A 19,749-nucleotide genomic window follows, 5' to 3' on the forward strand; every position below is an offset into this window, starting at 1 on the left:
TTTCATGGAGATTAACAAATAGAAATGCAATTTTAAAAAGTAGAATTTTAAAAGCCTTAACTCACCACTGACAGACATAATGAGAAACACTGAGTTGGATTTGGAGTTATTTTCTTTTCAGTAAACATGCATCGATAAAAAGTGTTAAAGCAGATCACACTTTATGACTTACTCATTTGGAAGAATGAGGCTTTCAATTGTGTTTTCTTCTAGATGAGCACTGAAATGAAATCTAGTTGAGTGAGAGTAATCTCCAGCGAAAGAAATCCTTCTGTATTCCATCCTCACTCAGATTTAGTTTCACGTCAGTGGAACAAAAATAAAGAAAGCGTTCGGTTATCCGATCGCATTTTAAATTCATAGTGCTGAGGTGACACACTGTGGCTGTTCATTCCTGCCATTTGCTAGTGAGATTATACGAGGTTCAAAGTTTGCAGTAGGTTGTCATTTGTCACAGCTAGAGGGTTCCCATGGGCCAGAGCAAAGCTGACACTTCGGGTTTCATACCGTAGATTGGAGGGCTAAAATGGGAAACTTTACGGCCCGTGACTAAAGCCTTGATAGCCCCCTGACTCGATCCCCTCACCGGCTGATGGACTGACAGGTAGGCTGACTGGATAGAGGGGGCCTTAAGTCTCTGTAATTGATCTTGATGAGTAGAGGAAACCCCTCCTGTGGTTTTCCTTATCCCTTATCGCTCAGTCCAGACGCACCTGACAGCTTGATTTCACAGACCCGGGAATTTAAGCCGAGGGGGATTTCAAATGCAGGGCATTGACAAATGGAGGGGCATTTAAGGTGATCTCTACACAGATGGAGTATAATATCACACTTCACACACCAAACATGGTCTTTGGTTTGATGGATGAGAGCTGGACGTATATATATTTTTTTTTTTTCCTCAAATCAGCAGCACATTTGTTTTATTGCTGTTTGTTTATTAAGCAAAAACTGACATGTCTTCATCTCTGTGTGTCTCTCAGGTGGAGGCGTCATGTCCGCCTCGTCTATCAGCGTCCTCTCCCTGCTCGTGGTGTCTCTCCTCTGCCTGAACCTCTGAATGTAGCGCCATCTTTGTCTTCACTTCCCGTGAAGGAGACTTCTTAATGGTTGACGCCTATAAGGACTTTGGGACTCTTTCCACTATCTTTTGGTTCCACCCGGTAACCCGGGACATCATATTCCAACTCTTGCCCTCTTGGGATATGTTTGTGGAAATACAGACACAGAAATGGAAAAATTGGAAATGGACAAAGACATCCCTTATTTATCCATAAAAAGCCTCTTCGGAGGAGTGTCAAAAGGAGTACAGTCAACTTTTTAAATATGCCTTATATAAACGACTGCACTTATCTTTCACAATAACTCGTCATGACTCAAAGTGGGAACATTACACTTCAAGTCTTTTTACATCATGAAGCCGACCTTTCTTAGATGAAGGTGCTGTTTGCTCAGAAATGTGGGCTTCATTTGATCTAAGATGTTTTGGGAAAATCTATCGTACAGTGCATTCTATAGTGTGAGGTAAACGAGTGGCTGTGAAGGATAAGTGTACGAGTTTATAAAAATGTCTTTACGTCTTTTCTTTACTTGCAGTTCAGTGGCATTTTACAAAATGAAGCACACCCTTTGTTACAGAGATACAGTCAAAGCAACTCTCATCCTTTCAGACTTGATCCTTTAGTAACACACATCACAGAGGAAAGAGCAAGTTATGTCATGCTGAAAGAATATATGTATGTATATATATATATATGAACAATAGAACAATAGATTGGTTTTACCTGCAATCAATGCTCATTTACAAACCGCCTAGAATACAACTTTCAAAAGTGTGTGCATGTTGACATCGTTACAGGGAAGACGAGTTTGAAATGGTTCAGAAGTGTTTTGGAGTTGAGGTTTCCGGATCCATATTTTGCAAAGCTGAATGTAAAGCAAACCATCGGAGCAGCAAGTGAACTGAACAACATATCAGACGTGCAGTGTCACACTTTGGTTATTTGTGATTGATCTGTACAGCTGTGATCAAGGCAACATGTGGCTCACGGTTGAACTACACTAAAAAACAACCAAACACTTTTAGTTTTGACTGTATCATTAGGAGCTCAGTGGTACCAGCTGGTGCTTTGTAAAGAATGTTGGCATTTTATTTTTGTGTAAACATTTTCATTTCACCACACTCACCATGGCTTTGTGTGAGAGTCACTATTAACAGTTATAGTGAACGGGAGCGACGCTCATGCCCTCCAATAATTGTGCAATGTATGATTCATCTGTGGCTACTTTATATTTTCTAATAAGACAACTTGCCTAGCTCCTATAACAGTAATCGTGTATATTTCATTTTTCATAATCTGGAATAAGCAGAAGGTAAGCGAAGCCATTCATATCATCACGTTGTTTCCGCTGCATCATTTTTTGTCTTTTTATTAACATGTGATCAGAGATATATAAACATTATCAACTGTTGTCGTTTTTTTGTTTTGTTTATGATTATTATATTTGTATGCCATGACCCACCTCTGGTTGGACAGTTTTAAAACTTTATTTCCCTCGAATGGAGGAGAACAAATGCTGCGTTTTGAATTCCTCCGGTTCATCTCTTGTGCGACTGATGCTGGCCATGCTTCTACATTGTGACTATATCAACATCCACCACAAAGTGCTTTTCCCAGTTTTCCTTCATGCGACAAATCATAAAAAGAGTTGCCAAATGCATGAATGCCTTGAACTTTGACGTTTTGTACGAAGCGAGTGGCTCTACATTCTAACATGCATGACATTGGAGACGGAGCGGTACATTACTTTGCAACAAATCAACGTCATAGCAACTTGTCAACCTCTCAGCTTCACATGAAACACATTCCATTCCTGAGTGACATCCCTTTACGTCAGAGACAGTGTAGACCTCGGCCTAATAGTTATTGTTGTTATTGTCATCTCATATGTCTTGAAAAAGAGGATTTTTAGAGATAAAATCTAAAACTGACTAAAGGAATCTCACTCATTCAAGTTCAGAAACAGTCCCGCAGTCTCACACACACACACACACACACACACACACACACACGATGGTGGGGATTTGATAGCATCACTGGTGGCAGTGGGGGCATGTTTGGCTGTTTGCAGGAAGTTCAGTGCTTCGCTGGACTTGAATGGCACTTGTGAGGGATGAAACTGGAACCTCTCATTGGCTGGACAAGGAACAATAAAAGTGTAGTTAACTATTAAACTGCTGTGGTGTTCTTTCTTTGTTGTTTTGCACTCAACTTTCTGACATGGGAGGACTCAACACTGTGAGTTCACTGTAAGCTTTGTGGGTGCAGCGATAAAAGGACCGTGTGAGTCTCACAGAGTCTTTTGTCTGAGTTCTGGTGTGAGTCAGGTGTTCAGTCTATGCTGGAAGCAGTAGCAATACAACATAGTGAAAATACTCCCATTACATTTACAAAATTAAAGTCAAAGTTCATAATTATCAAGAAAAAGGGATTTAGTATCATACTTAGAAATCATCGTGATACAGAAAGGAGGAATCCAAAATCCTTAATAGAAAGTGGTACCCAGTACTTTAATGTAGAAGTAGAGCAATGCATCATGTTTTGTAATCTCCTTATACATACAGTACATGTAAATGATTCATCTGCAAAAGAACTAATAACTTCACATGTCAGATAAATGTAGTAGAGTAAAAATAGAATATATAAACATATAGAAATGTTGTAGAAGTATAAAGTAACATACATACAGAACTTAAAGGAATAGTTCTGAAGTACAGAATGAAGATGAGGAGATGGACAGCATGTTGACTATATCTATAAATTCAACCTAACTTTAGAAAGAACCATTTACCTTCGTTATGATCGAGCTATGGAGAACAATATTAGAGAAGGAAAAACAATCTCCCCACCAGCTCTATTTAGTGGCTTTAGTGGCTCTGGAACATTTTTGGTCACTCTGAGGAATTCTCTGTATTGGCTGAAGACTTGAGATTCAAAGTTCATACTTGACCTTATAAAACCACAGAGTCCCTTTAGAAGCTGCTCTGGATCTTTATCACATTAATCGCACTGAATAAGGTTTGTGTATTTGTGCCTCGTGTGTTGTTTTGCACTGTATCTGCTGTCCATGTAAAGAGAAAAGGAGACATGATTGAAGATGTCATGAAAGTCCCTAGTTCAAAGTTTTAATTTATAGTAAGTCAACCTGAGTTCACTGTAGAATGAATTATGAATCAAGTTTGAAATATTGATGTTATTGCAAGATTAGAAGTCCGTCCATGAAAGCCAAAGCGATGTAGACACCCCAGGAGAATATTTCCAGTTCAACATGTTCCACAATTTCACACACAAAGAGCAAATGTGTCATAGGTTGTAAGAAGTGACGTCCAAAGCAGACAGGTTCTCCACTGGAGTCGGACGACTGGCTCTCGCTCTCAGGTGCTTTTCGCTCTGCTCTCGGAAGTGTTCGACACACCTGAGGTGGATATAAACAAAAAACTCTGCAATAAAAGGAAGCTTTGTTGGAAATAAAACAAACACTTGATCATGTGTCCTTTGTTATTGCTGCTTTGGGATTAAAGTATTATGCAGAACAGTAACTTTAAACTGGTTATATGTTAAATATTCATAGCAGTGTTTCAGCTCTCTCGTACCAAACGAGAGAAAGTAGAGCGTCCTTTATGATTTATGAGTATCTTCCATTATCAACTCAAGTATTTCCAACAAGTGTCAATTTATGTGTGTATTTTTACCTTCTTTTCTTTTTATAACCATGTCTGTCTCCAGGAGAAATGTATTCTTTACCAGTACCAATTATATCAGATTATAGCCTTTCAATCTGTCTTCTATTACAGATAAGGCCAACTCTGTCAATGTCTAGTTTTTCAGGCAGAAACAGCTGTTGGAGTTGTGTCTCCTATCAGGTATCCAGCAGATGAAAAGCAGATTGATATCAGGTCTCTTCGTGGATTAGGTCAGACCAAATGAATCAGATTTTAGATTCTTATTGAGCTTTTGGAAATCTCTCCGTTTCAATCAGAGGTCGTAATGGTTATTTACTGAAATCAGCTCACAGAGAGAACAAAAGACAGAGATAACTTTTTCTTTCAGTGGCTTATCAGTCCAAACATATGGCCTGTGCGATAGGTCTGATCCCAGGTGGCTGTGTAACACTTTCCCCCAAAAACACACACACACACACACACACACTCACACACACTAACTGTTACTCAAGGCTGCTGCTCCAGACTTTAAACTCATACGGTTCTGGAAATATAGCTGACAGTTGATTTAAAAAGATTGAATTTAATATCCCATTATAAAGTAATACAAGAGCCACTATTTCATTTGCCGTGATTGACAGGAGGGAAAACACACTCCTTTGACCTACTTGTGCGTGTGTTTTTGCAGACAGGTGTGCAGTCCCGGGACAGATTCCGCTATTGTCTTTGTAAGTCTACACCTGTTCTTTGACAGCTCAGACAACACAAAACATACTTTAAAGTGGTGCACAGCAGACTAGAACCAGACCGCTGTGCTGGGAGGCCTGAAACGTGACGCCCTCTCTCCGAGATGCCTGCAATATGTCATGCTGTGTCAGGCAGTAAGACTGGGCCGGACTCATGCAGGAAGGCTTTATTAGTGAAGGTCTCCAAGCAGATATTGTGTTACAAGCCAGGGTCTAACGACTGAAGCACCATCATCTCTGCAGAACCTGTTCCACAGTTAGACTACATTCATTTAATAGGGTTGATATGAGGCACCATAAAACCCCACTGATGTTGCCAATTGTGATGTTGAATGTTAAAATGAGTCGTTTCCATCTAAATGTTAAGGCTCTGTTCCAAAGTAAACTTTTTGGAAGTATGTGAGAGAATGTGAGAATGATTGACCTCTGCTGGTGATGATTTATAACACACATCAAGTGCACAGCACCTATCACAGCTGCACACGATCAAATCAAACCTCACAAAACTAAATTAAACTGCGCTAAAAGACAACCAGAATGTAAAGTTTTACACCTGACGTTAAATTAAAGTCAAATACATTATATTAGTTTATGTACACAGCAGGGGGAAAACACAATGCCCCTGACCAGAGAGCAGAAGTGAGTCAGCAGGGTGAATGTTTCCCCTCAGACAGATTTCACTCCTCAGAGCAACATCTCATCTCATGTCGTGCGAGAAGTGGCGCAGCCCCTCAGCTCAGCGTGAGCTGCGCAGACCGGTCAAACTTTTTTTGGTGCACTCAGAGTTCAGACTTCTAAAATAACTTTGTTCTAACTCATTGTACTGCCCAGGGAAGTTGGCTGTGCGTTGCGCAAACTATGTGCGCTGATTGCCCAACTCCTTGCGCGGAAAAGGAGCCAATTTGCCAAGTTGTAAACCCAGGCGGGATGGAATCGCAAGCAAAGCTACAGACGGCTCATCGTGGTGAAGGTGTTTGTCAGAAAGGATGCGGGCTCATGATGTCCGGCGAGGACACCAACACAGGGCAGCACTGCTGTGTGGACGCGCTGCGTACCGTCACCGACGCGCTGGAAGAAAGAAGCGCCACTTTGGAGCATGAAACCCGGATGGCGAGGCTCAGGTGGAACAGGAGGGAGCAGTCCCTGTTAGCCCAGGTGTCATCTCTGCAGAACGAGGCCCAGCTATCGGCTCTCAAGTACCAGAGGAGACTGCACCAATACATGCTTGCAAATCAACAGCATTGCAGAGCAGGTCATTGGGTACTACAAGGTGAGAGGGTGATTTTATTTAATGTGTGCATGTGGAGCAACAATTGTAGTAAGCATGGACAAAGTATGATTATGGTTGAGTCAAGGCTAGGTGTTATGACATGAGGCTGATGGATTTAACACACTGTCTTTGTTTGTTTGCTGAATCAGAGAGATGTGAGAGCAACTGCTGACATGCAGAGCAAGATATCAGATAAAGCAACACGTGCAGCTGGAGAGCCACACGAGCAGCTTGACGCACCTGAGGTAAGAGAAGCACACTCACTGTATTATTTCCCTTTTTTACTGCTGGAAAACCCGAACATTAATGTCTCATTCATGGCACTTTGAAAACATAAGCTTGGTTGTGGTAATTCCAAAATGCCCAGAGGTAGCAGTGTACATGTTTTTATCATCTGTCGCTGTTGTTGCCCACTGAGACGCTTCCCAATGCTGTTGATATAAGGATTTGGGTGTTTTTTTTGAAAGCAGCCTCTTGTGCACCAGGAGTTTGCTTGTTTCACCTGCGGCTCCAGCTTAACCCTGCTGCCAGACAATACTTTGTGTAAATGTTGACTCTGGGATCACAGTGGATGCTATGGAGTGGTAGCAAACTCTGAGTGAAGACAGTTTACAGAAGATCATCTCTCCTCACATGCTGCTGTTTGTCATATATGACTTTGTGCTTTTCTTTGGGTGTCAGCTGATCTAATGTCTGGGTAGTGTACTACCTTTTTGTTTTGAAAGTTTGAGGTCAGCACACCTTATCAATCAAACATCAGCTGATATTAAAACATATAAAAAAACAGTATATAAGTGAGAATCTTCTAGATGTGCTCTCAGAAATGCCTTGAGCACCTTATGGACACTTTGCTGTAGCCATGCAAAAAAAAAAAAAAAAGAATAAAATACATTGGGTGTTAACAGTTTGCATTAAATGTTAATCATCGCCAGTTTGCTTCTCTGCTTTTTGCATAATGTGTTTGGTGTATGTAATTGATGGGCTACATTATATGGACACGGTTTATAACCTGCCAATCTTTACAGTATTATTGCGGGGAATAATTCATTAAATGGTTGGGGCTGCTGCTGAGGATGGATCGGTTTAATCGAGGTGACATTCGTGTAAAATATCTCTAATTGCCTACAGCATGCTGTGAGTGCAACAGGCTCACTTTTGATTAATGTGGAAAACTGTTCATCACCCTCTGCCAGCGCTGGGCAGTAATGCAGCAAGCATCTATTTTCAGCTCTTTTTTTTTTTTTGCTCGGCTAAAATCTCCACTCTAATGCGTCTGTAATAGTTTTCTCATTGTGTGTTTTCTTCATTTGCTTTCCAAATAGGATTTTCCAATACGTGAGAGAGTTTGGTTGCAGTTCATCAAACAAAGTTGCAAAAGTGATGGGCCTTCTGTCCGCGTGGACAATAGAGGTTGGTGACTAGTGGACATCCCAGTAGCCGTAGCGTCCCACAGCAGATTGGTCCCCCTTTGTGTGGTTGGAAAGCCTAATTTGACCCTTTTTTAGTTACTGTCGAGCTTTCCGTTCTAACGTGGCACACATGCAGTGCTAGTAGGAAAATGGAACTAATTTATTTGTATTTTTTTAAACAATGGTTCACTGATTTGAGACAGAGGTAGACAAAAGCAGGCCTCTCATTACCAGCCGGTTACTATTCATTTTGCCAGCTAAAATCACAACTATAGCTTAAAAAACAAGTCTTCAACTGACGTGTTTATAAACAAGGATGTGGTAAAAGGGATTTATGCACTTGATATGCGTGATGTCATGCTAAAAGACTACATGTCCCTGGGGAAAAAGTCAGATATGGAAATAGAGCTGCGGCATTGTTCTTATATTGCAGGATGGCTAATTAGTCCTCATATTATATGTTAGGAAAAAACTCATTTTTGTTTTTGTATAACTTTGCCTACTATAGAAATGCGTACACGCAATACAGAGGTTAGATTTATGCTTAATTGATCCCATTTTGAAATGGTATGTTGGTATGCAAAATTAAATTGCTTTTGGGGATGATTTATTCGGGTTTCCTGAATAAAGAGCAGTACAGAGGTGATGATATATTAACTATGGCAATACCATACTACAGCCACTTGTGCCACTTTTGAATGTTTTAATAATGTAGTTAGCTTAGCTAGTGTTAATGATATGCTCCTTGATTATGGAAGTACACTTGCTTAAATTGGGCATGCTAAAGTTTGCAGCGTGCGTAGGAGCAGACAAACACACTTATTATTCCTTTTCTAACAATCAGTTCCTGTGCTTTGGTTTTTAGAAAAGATACCACCCTCCAAATTCTTTAAAGGCTAAGTATCTCCCTACAGCTCCATGCACACCACTTTGTCCAAATCCTAAATTCTCCAGGCCAGCCGTGCCAGGTTACTGTTTCTAAGCTATGATTGGACAATCGCTGTTCGGGGGACAGGTTAAGCGAACCATCCCTCGATGTGCAGGTCAGCCTGATTAATTGAGTTACACTTTGCCTTATTTCAAATATTTCCCTAGTGGTTAGTGGACAATGACATTACTGTTAAAAACATGAACAAAGAAGCCTTTGAGTCTATTATTGAAGTGGCTCCAGCAAATAAGCAGTTCAACAGATGCCAGTTGTTCTTTATTGTCAATGATCCTTGTGGCTGCTGTAGAAAACAGCTCGCTGAGAGCTTGTTCAGCAATGTGTGTGAAATACAGAGAAAACAGAGACTGAAAACTACTGTTACATGACAGTGGACTGCCGTTAAGACTGTGTCTTCATGCAACTTGCAGCGTATTTTTCCATGTACCTCAGAGACGTGCTGATTCAGATCCAGCTGATCTGTTCATCGGGCTGACGGTGAATGCAGTTGTGAGTCAGCCTGTTCTGCTATAGTGAAAAGGGATAATGGAAGCAAGACGCAGCATTGAAACTGTAACAGGATTAGTCACCACTGCAAAAACATACAGTCGTCTCCATTCGTCCGTGTAATTTGCCCGTATGTGTAAAACCAGAAGAATACACAAATGAAACCACAGGTGGGGTAAAACAGTCCCACTCGTCCTCATGTCTACAGCAAAACATCAGTTTAGTTTCAGTTTAGAAACTAAGGAGTTGTATAAAGAATGGAAAGTTCTTTTCATCATCCGTTATTAAAAGCTGTTGACAGTGTCCACTGCACAGGAGAGTACAAAATTTATTGTGCTGCCTGCGACACTTCAGCGAAGTAGAGCTATTGACAAAAACACTGAGGCCTTTTCACCTTTCGGAGTGTACAGGAGCTCCAGCTGATTCTTTTTATTGTTCATATCAAGGAAGAAGAAGAAGAAAGGGGAAATGGTTGAGTGAGGGAAGAAGTGGATGGTACACTACTCGAGTATCGGTCTCATCAAAATCCAATCTCGCGTGACAGGCGAGGACAAAAGCAGACCAGTTTGTTTGCTTCCATAACAGAAGATGACAAGAAAAGATTGCATGGCGACAAGAGAAAAGATAGATTTATGACCTGCTTTTTATGTCAGTTGATTTGATTTTTTTTCTTGCCCAGACTGAACCCTGAAATAATGATAAACAAGTGAATATCTTGTTCCTATTTAAGTTGGGTGTTTGGTGTGGTTTGGGGGGGGGGATTTTAGTTCAACTACCTGAGAAATACGGAAAAGAACATTTTGTACATGTCGCTGCAAACAAAGGCAGATGTCTAATGGTCAAATCAGTTGGGCGCACAGTTGTACACATCTTTTTACTGCTCGTCTAGACGGCTTTATAGTCTCTGTGTGCTTCAATTCCCCAAAGCACTTTGCTGAAAACGGAACAGAACGCTTGTATTCAGATAAAATGGCATAAAGTCATTGCTTTACTGCTTGCTGTCTGTTTCCCTCACAGCTCACAGATCTAGAAAATGGGATTGGTGAATATGGAAATGGAGTCGATCAGACGGTCTCTTTCAGCTCCTGCCTGTCGGGGTGTAAATATGGGGTTGTCATGTCCTGTGTGCTTTAGCCCTCTGGAGCTGTTTCCTCTACCTGTTCTGCTCTGTTTGGGACCTCATATGCCCAGAATTTACATGGCAGCTGTTTATACTTCGCCTGTGAGAGGGGGATCGCCCTGCTTGCTATTTCCTATTTGCTTTTTTCTAATTTGAAACACACACGCACAAAGCTTGTATTAATTTAGATAAGCACTTAATTATACAATGCCGTTGGTTTGACTAACAAAATGTTTTTCCAAAGGTCTTGGAAACCTCCTGTGTTTGCTTATAAGGCAGATATTATATATTGAGATTCCCGGCGTGTGCATGTGTGTACTTAAACAGTCAAGGTCTGCTGTTTTAGGCAGGACGTGTGAAAAAGAAAACTGTTCCATTAAAGACCACCAGACTCGTGAAGAGGAGCACTCTGGGTAAATTTTCCCCTACCTGCTGAAAGGCCTCTTTTGAATGTCGGTGGGAGGTTGGAGAGGAACTCATTGGGACTCTGATGAGCTGTTTTGATTTTCACACCTTGGTGTGTGTGTGTGTGTGTGTGTGTGTGTGTGTGTGTGTGTGTGTGTGTGTGTGTGTGATGAATACAGTCTAAAACTGCAGCTAGCAGGAAATACTTCCTCAATAAAGGTTATGTTAATGTTCAGTTGTTGAGGTGTTTCTTATGTTCACTCTTACCTCATTTATATAAAGTGGGCAGACAAAATGTAGGAAATCGGCATAATGCACCACAATTCAATAATCAAACAAACGACACCGAAGGAAGTTAATTTTCTTGTTTCAGCTTCTGAAATATGAGGATTCTCTGGTTTTCTTTTGTTGTATATATCGTAGAGTTTATGACAAAACAACTCATTTGAAGATGTAACCTTGGGCTGTGGGTATTCGTGAAAGAATCAGATAAAGTCATTGATAATTGCAGCCCAGACAGACATACCACTCATAGCATTGACTGTATTTCGTCCCTTGTGACGCTGTACTATATGTTTGTGTATACATGCGCTGGATTCTCTGTTACAACATGGTCCCAGTGTGGACTTTTCTGTCCATCTGCGGACAGTTTCTCTGCTGTTTTTGGAACAAGGTTTGAGCAGATGTTCATGTATTGCCGCTCCGTCCCTTCACTGTAGCTCCGCTCTCAGGTGTACCGCAGGAAGCACTCTGTGACGGGAGCGATTCATCATTTCAGTTACTCGGGAGGAGAACGCTTGGCTTTATTCGCACCTTAATGACTGTAGCCCGGCGCACTCTGCTGCGTTTCTGTGAACTAAACTGAGAGCATCAAGTTCAGGATTCATCAACCAACATCTGGAAAAGAGACTAGTGTCAAAGAGGCTGTAAACTGGGGGGCTGAGCAGAAACTGATGAACTTTCCAGGTCACATCCAAATGTAGTATTTCTTTAAGGGATCCCACTGTGTACATGTAGCTGCTTATTTATACGCTGGCACATGCACAGACATACATTCATACAGGTTATGTACAGACAGACATGTGTAATATATATGTACACTGCTCTAAGACACACACACACACACTTACTGGACACAGCTGGCTCAGATGATGTATTCCCCACCTACCCCCACTTATAACTGATGTCACAGAAAGAGCCGCTGTACGCGAGCTCTCGTGCAACCAAACGCTCTCTTCTGTGCATTAGTGTGATGAGAAAAGGGCTTGTTGTGAAGTTGATTCACCGACTGAATATTTGTGGTCCAATCTCAATTCAGTCACCCCTGTTGTTTCCATCTTTGCCACCACTGGGGGGTTTAGTTAGTCAGTCAGTCACCTGATACCTTTTGAACTCACACGGACCTGCTGACTTTCCTCTAGAACATGTGGCTTAACCTACAGCTGTTGCAGGGAGATTACAGTGAAAGCCTTGAGTCAGCATGTACATACACACACACACACAGATACACACACAGCAGTGGGTTCATCAGGGTTCTCTGTACACGGTGAAAGCTCAGCTCCTGTGCTCGTACCAAGTTTTTTTTAATTGTATTTATTATTGAATTTTATAAATAGAATATCCAACACCAAAAAAACAGGCAGGCAACCAAACATACATTGCTCTCACCTTGCTTTTTAAAATGCATACAATGTTTTTCACACTCCTAGAGGGTCCGAGGTCCACCCACCATGGTCTCTGAAAGTCCTGTGGTAAACACTGTGTACTGTCACAAACCATCAGATGTGTGTCCTCCTCCGGATATACAGTATCTGATCACACAAACATCAGAAATGTTCAAATCCTACACGTAGGAGCTTTAAAATGAGCACTGGCACTTTTGAACAAAAACATTCTTACAATAAATGTCTGTGCACTTGTCCACTGATGAAACAAAGCTTTACATTTGAATCAAAGACTTTCGTCAGTTGTGGTCACTAGTACAAAACAAACGACTTAGAATAGCAGCCAGCACTGAGCTGTCTGCACGTTTATTGTCAGTTAAGCCTGAACTCATAAAGAACTGGGGCCTCACACTGTTGAATCCCTTACAGATAATCTGAAGAGTTTAAAATGCCTCTGTGGATCATGTTGAGCTACACATCATGGCCTTTGTCAGAGAAGACCGTGACATTACCTTTGGCCTTTCTCTGGAAGTGCAGTATCATCAAAGCACCATGCCTGCTGCAGACCATATTTACGGCACATTCATCAGCAAACTGAATTAAGGCGGCCTCTGCTTTTGTCGACAGGAGGATTAGGACTTAATTACATCTGGGCAGAGGCTGCGATATAGTCCGAAAAACAACTGTACGGTGGGAGACTGGTGCAGAACATTAGGGAGGTGTTGAAGAGAGGGATAAGCTTGTGTAATATGCCAGGTGCGTCCAGGGTATTAGCAAACACTGGCACGGCACTGTGCGCCTGCCAAGACGAGGGATCAAAACAAGCCTACCTCTTTGAATGCTCGCTCTCATTTCATCTTGAAGGCCAACACTCGCCTCTGTCGGGCATTGTTGAGTGGAAAAAAACAGTACTACATTTTGTTTTAGATCTGCACACAGCAGCATACAAAAACACACACAAGCAGACTTTACTATGGTTTATCCGGGACTCTCTAGTGGTATCTATCCATGCAGATTGTTTTGATTTTCTCCGTCTCTAGATTTGAAGATACCCATCTTAGAGATTTCTGCCTTCATCCGAGTACAAAGGAGGAATTTTGTTTGTGGTCCACACAGCACGGAAACAGGACATGGAATTAATTAATGTCTTTCTTCAGGAAGATTCACAGAGCTCACTGTAAACCGCTTATACTGTTTACAGCGAGACAATACCTGGACAAATCAAACCACATCTAGAAACCCTGATATCCCTCTAGCCGGGGGTGTAAGTGAGTATTGCGATATTATGTTTTATGATACTGCATCGACTAAAGTTTACATTCAAAGATTTGTGGCAGACAGTGATTCATTTGTTGTTGTGTTTTTACCCCTGACGGATAGATCGCAGTGTTGTAATCTATCTTCAGCCAGACGCTTCGTCTCCAAAATACCAAAGTTAAACTGATAGAGGAAGTAGCATGACGGTGCAAAAGTACACTTTTGACCTGATGGCGCTAGATGAAAAGGATCACCATAGATATTTGACATTTTATCCTCAGGGCAGTTTGAATGCGTCTCCCAAATTTGATGGCAATTCCAAACGTGAACCTCATGTTTGCAGTCTGGGAATCACCAAAGTTGTTGCAGTTCATCCTCTGGGCACCATGAATGTTTGTACAAAATCTCATGGCAGTGACGCATTTCAATCTGTGACTTACCAACCAACCAACATTGCTATAAAAATGTTTAAATATAGGAATAATAAGATGGATTTCAACCTTTCCATTGCTTTCTAGACTAAGTGAAATACCTGAGCAGCCACATAACAATCCCTCCATTTCTACCTCCTTTTTAAAAACAGGCTTCCTCTGCCCTAAACGCTGCCTCGTGAATATTAATTGTGTCCCCTTATTTCTGGCTCAAAGACTCATCCCATTATTAACACAGTAACACTATTCGAACAACGGCAACATTACATCTCAAGTCTTCCCCATCACAATGAACGAGTGGGCTCCTTCCTGTAATAGCCAGAGAGTGGTGTTCGCCTGTCGTAGCGTGACCGCTTTGGAAGTAGTTAGCGAAAGGCTCAGTGTATTATTTTTGCGGCCAGATAGAACTGTTTAATTCTTTTCCAATCATCGCCTTCATGTTATTGCAGGAATTGAGAATGGAGGCTCTGACGGACGTGTTTTTTAATTAGCCAAATGGGCATGCTGAGAAATTGAGTATGAATATTCATCGTGATCACTGTTGTCCTCCAGATGAAGCTGAGTTTAATCGTAATAGTTTAAATGTCTTGACAGGAAAGTCATTGTTTTAAACAAACGTATTAAATGTTCTCTTTTGCAGTCGAGCACATAATTGAAATTGTCGGTCTTTCAGTCATTTCATCATCATTGACTACATTATCTACAGTATTTCTAGTCGCAAGATCGTGATGTGGGCTTATTGATGGCGCCATTCACTTACAGGCACTTAGTTCAAGTCTCAGATCTTTATATATAGAAAGTCTCAATCAAAGCCTTAAGTGACGAGTCAAACTCGGCTTTCAGGTCCTTGAATGCTGACTATTCACACAGGAATATTCTTTTTTTGTTGCACAACTGAGACTAAGTCCTAATGATTTAGTTGTCATGTAAATCATGGCCACGCTCGAATACCCACAATTCACTGGCAACTGAGAAAAGTCGAGCGGCTGATGAGGACTGTGTGGATCCAGGGTGGATCCGTGTGGATGCTATTGAAAGCTCCAGGGCAAGTGGACCTTGAGTTGATTTTTGTTTTTCCAATAAGCTAACCTTAGTAATCAGTAATTTGGGAATTGTATTATCAGGCTGAACCTTGAGGCTTGAATATTTTTTGCTTTCGAGGTTAAAATCAGGTCTCTAGGTCGTCAAGTCTCCCAGCAGTCGAGGCATTTTTGTGACTGAAGTTTGACTCCATTTCAAGTCTCCAGTAAAGTATATGGTTCTGCCCACAGGTAGATGATGTAATATTGATATACCACTTAGTAGAAGCTCATTGTCAGGCATCATGCTGCAACCTTGTCACCATGTCAAAGTTTAACCATAGTATCGCTAACAGTTGAAAGTATCCTGTGGTGTTTTCTTGTAAAGTTATATTTACATCAGTATTTATGAGCAAAACCGATTTAGGAGTGTTTCAGTTTCTGAAGTCTAAAAATCTCTTTAAATGCATTTCCTTCCTCGTAAAATGTTTTTACTAGAACTCGCTCGTGCATTGCTACATTTCTTGGCGCGTAACTGCCAACCAGTTGTGGAATAGAACAGACGGCAGGAAAGCGTCTTGTGCTGCTTCACGCTTGTGCAAATGCGTGACATGCAAAGAAAATGGGGATTAACTCATAAAAGCATTGCTCCTTAGCTGTACCAATGGCCAAACTCCACAGGGTACTTCTTTTTTAAAGTGAGAGAAAAGAGTCAACTAACATGCATAAACTATTTTCATTATAAAGAAAGATTTTTTTTTTTTTTATTGCCAATTGTGATGACTTTGGTTCCCCATAAACACCATTTTTGGTGATTACGCTTCTTGCATAGGTGCGTGCATTTACTTAAAGAGAAAATAATGCTAGTGTTTTCCCTCAAAGGGAGTATGAGTGCAACACTAACTTTGTCTTCATCAGTAAAGGAGCACATGAGTGTTGCAGCCTTGGGGGTTTGTGTGCATGACTTTACATTTGCAACGTGTTTTTCACAGGGCAGCGCACATGCGTCAGTTTTTCTCTGCTTCACTTCCTGCTAATTGATCTCCACCACGTAGAGCAGGAGGCAGATAGCAATCTGCATGTGTGTGTTTATGCGTTTTGTGTGCGTGTGTTTTGTGTAACTGCCGCCAACAGGACCACAGTACAGCTGGTGGTGTTGAGTCAGCATGTTGAGGTCACAGCACTGGTGTTGGTACCAGACCTCCATCTGGTTGTACCAACAGAGAGCAAAGCCAATCTCTCGCTACATCTGATGCTGTGTCAGAGCTCCAGATTGGGTTTGGCTTCGCTGCAGCCTCCCCACATTTGGAACACATTGTTTTTGCACGTCATGTGTTTCTCACTAAGTAGTGTTTGCTTGGCAGGTTTGGTAGAAACCGACTAAAGCAAGTGTAGTGGTGGATTTTTCTCCTGTGCACTGACTTGAGATCAGTATCTACTACCCACATTTGAACCAGAGCGTTAAGTGTAACATCGCTATTTAACCAGCAGATGGCAGAAAGTACACGTGTGTGTGTGTGTGTGTGCCATCTCATATTTATTTTCAGCCTGCTACAGATGTTGGCAGAGCTGTTGATTTTGAAGTTATTAAAATAATTAGGATAGATGGGAATAGATTGTTTTACGATAGCTTGTTTAGATGTTTTGCTGCACATCTGACAGCTGTGTGTGTTTGATTCTCATAGATGTGTTTTGCTGTAGATGTGGTCCTCAGTGACGACATACATGTGTACGTGTTGAATATTAAAAGTGTTTGTGGTATTAAAAATAGATGAAATCCAGCTAATATATAAGTTATGCAAAAATTAAATCAGACTTTTAAATATATATACTATTTGAAGATCAGACGCTGTAGTTTAAGCATTTCTTTAGGGAAGACAATGTCAACTGCTGATGGGGACCATGTGATGCAGTCGAAACAGTATTGTCAAATGCTGTTTCCAAGGGCAAGACCTGTCAAGCTTCAATTTCCATTTTTCTTTCTCTTTTTGTGTGTGGGTATTCTGCTGCATAATAAGCATTTATTTTGCATTTTACTCTCCTTTTTCTTCTCAATTTGAATATTTTCTGACCCATGCAAGTGACAGGAGGGTCTCATTTATTCTGAACTTTGGTGTCTTCATGCGAGAAACATTTAGATGCACGCAGACATAAAACTCAGTGCAAAACGTGCTATAACTAATTTGAGAATTTGTCAAAATTGGAAACAACAATGGCACATATACATAAATTAACCTGCGTCTGTTTGCACATGCTTGTGAAATGTACTCTCCCGAGTACTGTTGTATTGCACGTCTTTGCTCTTCCCCAAGAAAACGCAAAGAAGAGCAGCATTTCCCCGATACTTGAAAGGATTTGGTGTTGAAGTGCTGCTCTGCTCTCCCTCATATCTCTTCTTCTCTCCCAGTGTGACTCATCTAAGCTATGCTCTCTGCTTCTGTGCATTTGTATGAAGTGGATCATATAGCGCTCGCATAACGGCATACCAAGCTTTCCGAGTCATATATTCCACAGAAAGTGGGTGTATATGCGGTGTTGGAGCAGCACAAATGACTGTTGCGAGAAACTCTGTTAAAGAAACCTCCAAATAGATTGTTAGAAAAACACTTTTGGAGTGTTGTTCCTAGTTGTTTAACAGCTTCCACAGTCCAGATTGACCCGCTGGGAGAAACAGGACAAACTTGCCTGTTGTTCCACCTATTAGCCTGCACTAGTTGTTGATTAAGTTTCAATACAATAGTTGGTTTCCTCCGTTTAGCCTCCTAATAAATGCCAGGGACGATTTGGCTGCGATTGTCTTCTCTCATCACTGCAAATGACCGCTGAGTGCTGCTGCACTGTGAAATCAATAGCCTTGGACTATCAGAGACTCGAACACCAGCAGATTACTGATGAGAGTGATTTGAGGTGTTTAGCTGTGAATGAGTGTATATATATATATGTGTGTGTGTGTGTGTGTGTGTGTGTGTGTGTGTGTGTGTGTGTGTGTGTTTTGGCTGGATATGTGTTGGAGAGAGAGTTAATGAGGGAAATGAACACAAACATAATGAGTTTGTGTGTGGAAGAAAGAGCTCGACACAAAAAGAAAGAGAAAATAGAGAAATAATGATTGTATGCATTTTTCTGCGTGCATGATCGTTTTTGCCAAGATAATTCTTTTGGCTTCTCTTTGAAAATCTCCTTGTATACAAATGACAGAAATGTTCTCTTCCCAACAGAGAGAGGGCTTAAATCGATGTCAGCTAGCAGTCTGTGGCTAATCAAAGTGAGTAGTTGGCCCCCTGTTGCAGAAGGCAGCTTTACTTCTTATTGTTTTTAGGGCTGTGTAATTGGCTTGAGCTGATGCAGGCTGGAAAGAATGGAGAGACAATTCTTTTTTGTCCATAATTCAGTGTTGTTTTGTGGTACATAAAATTCACCAGGCCGGTAGCGGATGAGGATGTCAGTGGAGAGAATAAGTCTTTATTTCTCACCCTCTTTCAGTGCATGATATTGAGCGATTCTATAATTTGCTATTCTCTTTGTCTTGAGTCAGCTGCCTGTGGACGGCAAACTTGTCGTGCCTTGCGAGGCTGAAACGGCGTGATTCATCATTTTGGTAGCATACTCATAGAATGTTCATTCCAGTTTCACCCTCCATCCCTTTCTTTTTCCCGCATTAAGAAGCTACATTATTTAAAATATCTTTTCCATCGTATCAATGTGTATGTTTGTACACACCACAAGGGCCATAAATCAGACCTGCATTTGCACTCTGCATAATGTATCTCGCGTTTGGATGAGGAAATGTGGGTGATCTTATGAATAATACAGGCTGCTCAGTCTTCGATGCCAGTGCAGATAATAATGAAGCAGGCTTCTATCAACGTGGGCCAACCAGGAGAGCCAGAGAGCCTGGTACATTAGCTGTGGATGGCTGGTGATAAATCAGGCATTCACAGAGAGGATTGCTTGGCACAGGGAGCTCCCTCTGGAGGCCTCCCGGAGCTGTGCCATACGGTGAGGCAAGGCATTCAGAATGCCCTCTTTACCCGGTACCACAGGTCTCCAGGGTGGCTTTTAATCGCCACAAATGGGCGGCGATAACAACTGGCCGTATTTCACGTGCTGTCCAATACTTACGGCCTCCTGTAGCTTTTACGACGAGGAGATGTCAGGTTCCTGGCATAATTGGCTCTTCTGTGGGGATTTTATGAGTCTGTTTACTCTATGAGGAGTACTTGTCTCTGGGATGTGATGCTCTCCTAAGGGCCCACTGGGTTGGCTTTTTGAT

The 19,749-nt window shown here is 41.4% G+C and overlaps 2 protein-coding genes across 2 annotated transcripts in view; both read left to right on the plus strand.

The window, feature by feature from the left end:
- Positions 1-3,235, plus strand: part of LOC115009132 (contactin-1a-like) — a 62,290-nt gene extending 59,055 nt beyond the window's left edge. Inside the window, 1 exon segment of the mRNA XM_029432909.1 lies at positions 984-3,235. Coding sequence (XP_029288769.1) covers positions 984-1,060 — 77 coding nt within the window. The 3' untranslated portion in view covers positions 1,061-3,235.
- Positions 3,236-6,907: 3,672 nt separating this feature from the next.
- LOC115009133 (PDZ domain-containing RING finger protein 4) overlaps positions 6,908-19,749 on the plus strand; it is a 102,958-nt gene continuing 90,116 nt past the window's right edge. Inside the window, exon 1 of the mRNA XM_029432913.1 lies at positions 6,908-6,984. The gene's annotated coding sequence lies outside the window, so the exon portion shown is untranslated. The remainder of the gene's footprint in view (positions 6,985-19,749) is intronic.

Source organism: Cottoperca gobio, chromosome 6 (genome assembly GCF_900634415.1).
Source record: "Cottoperca gobio chromosome 6, fCotGob3.1, whole genome shotgun sequence".
NCBI classification, from domain to species: Eukaryota; Metazoa; Chordata; class Actinopteri; order Perciformes; family Bovichtidae; genus Cottoperca; species Cottoperca gobio.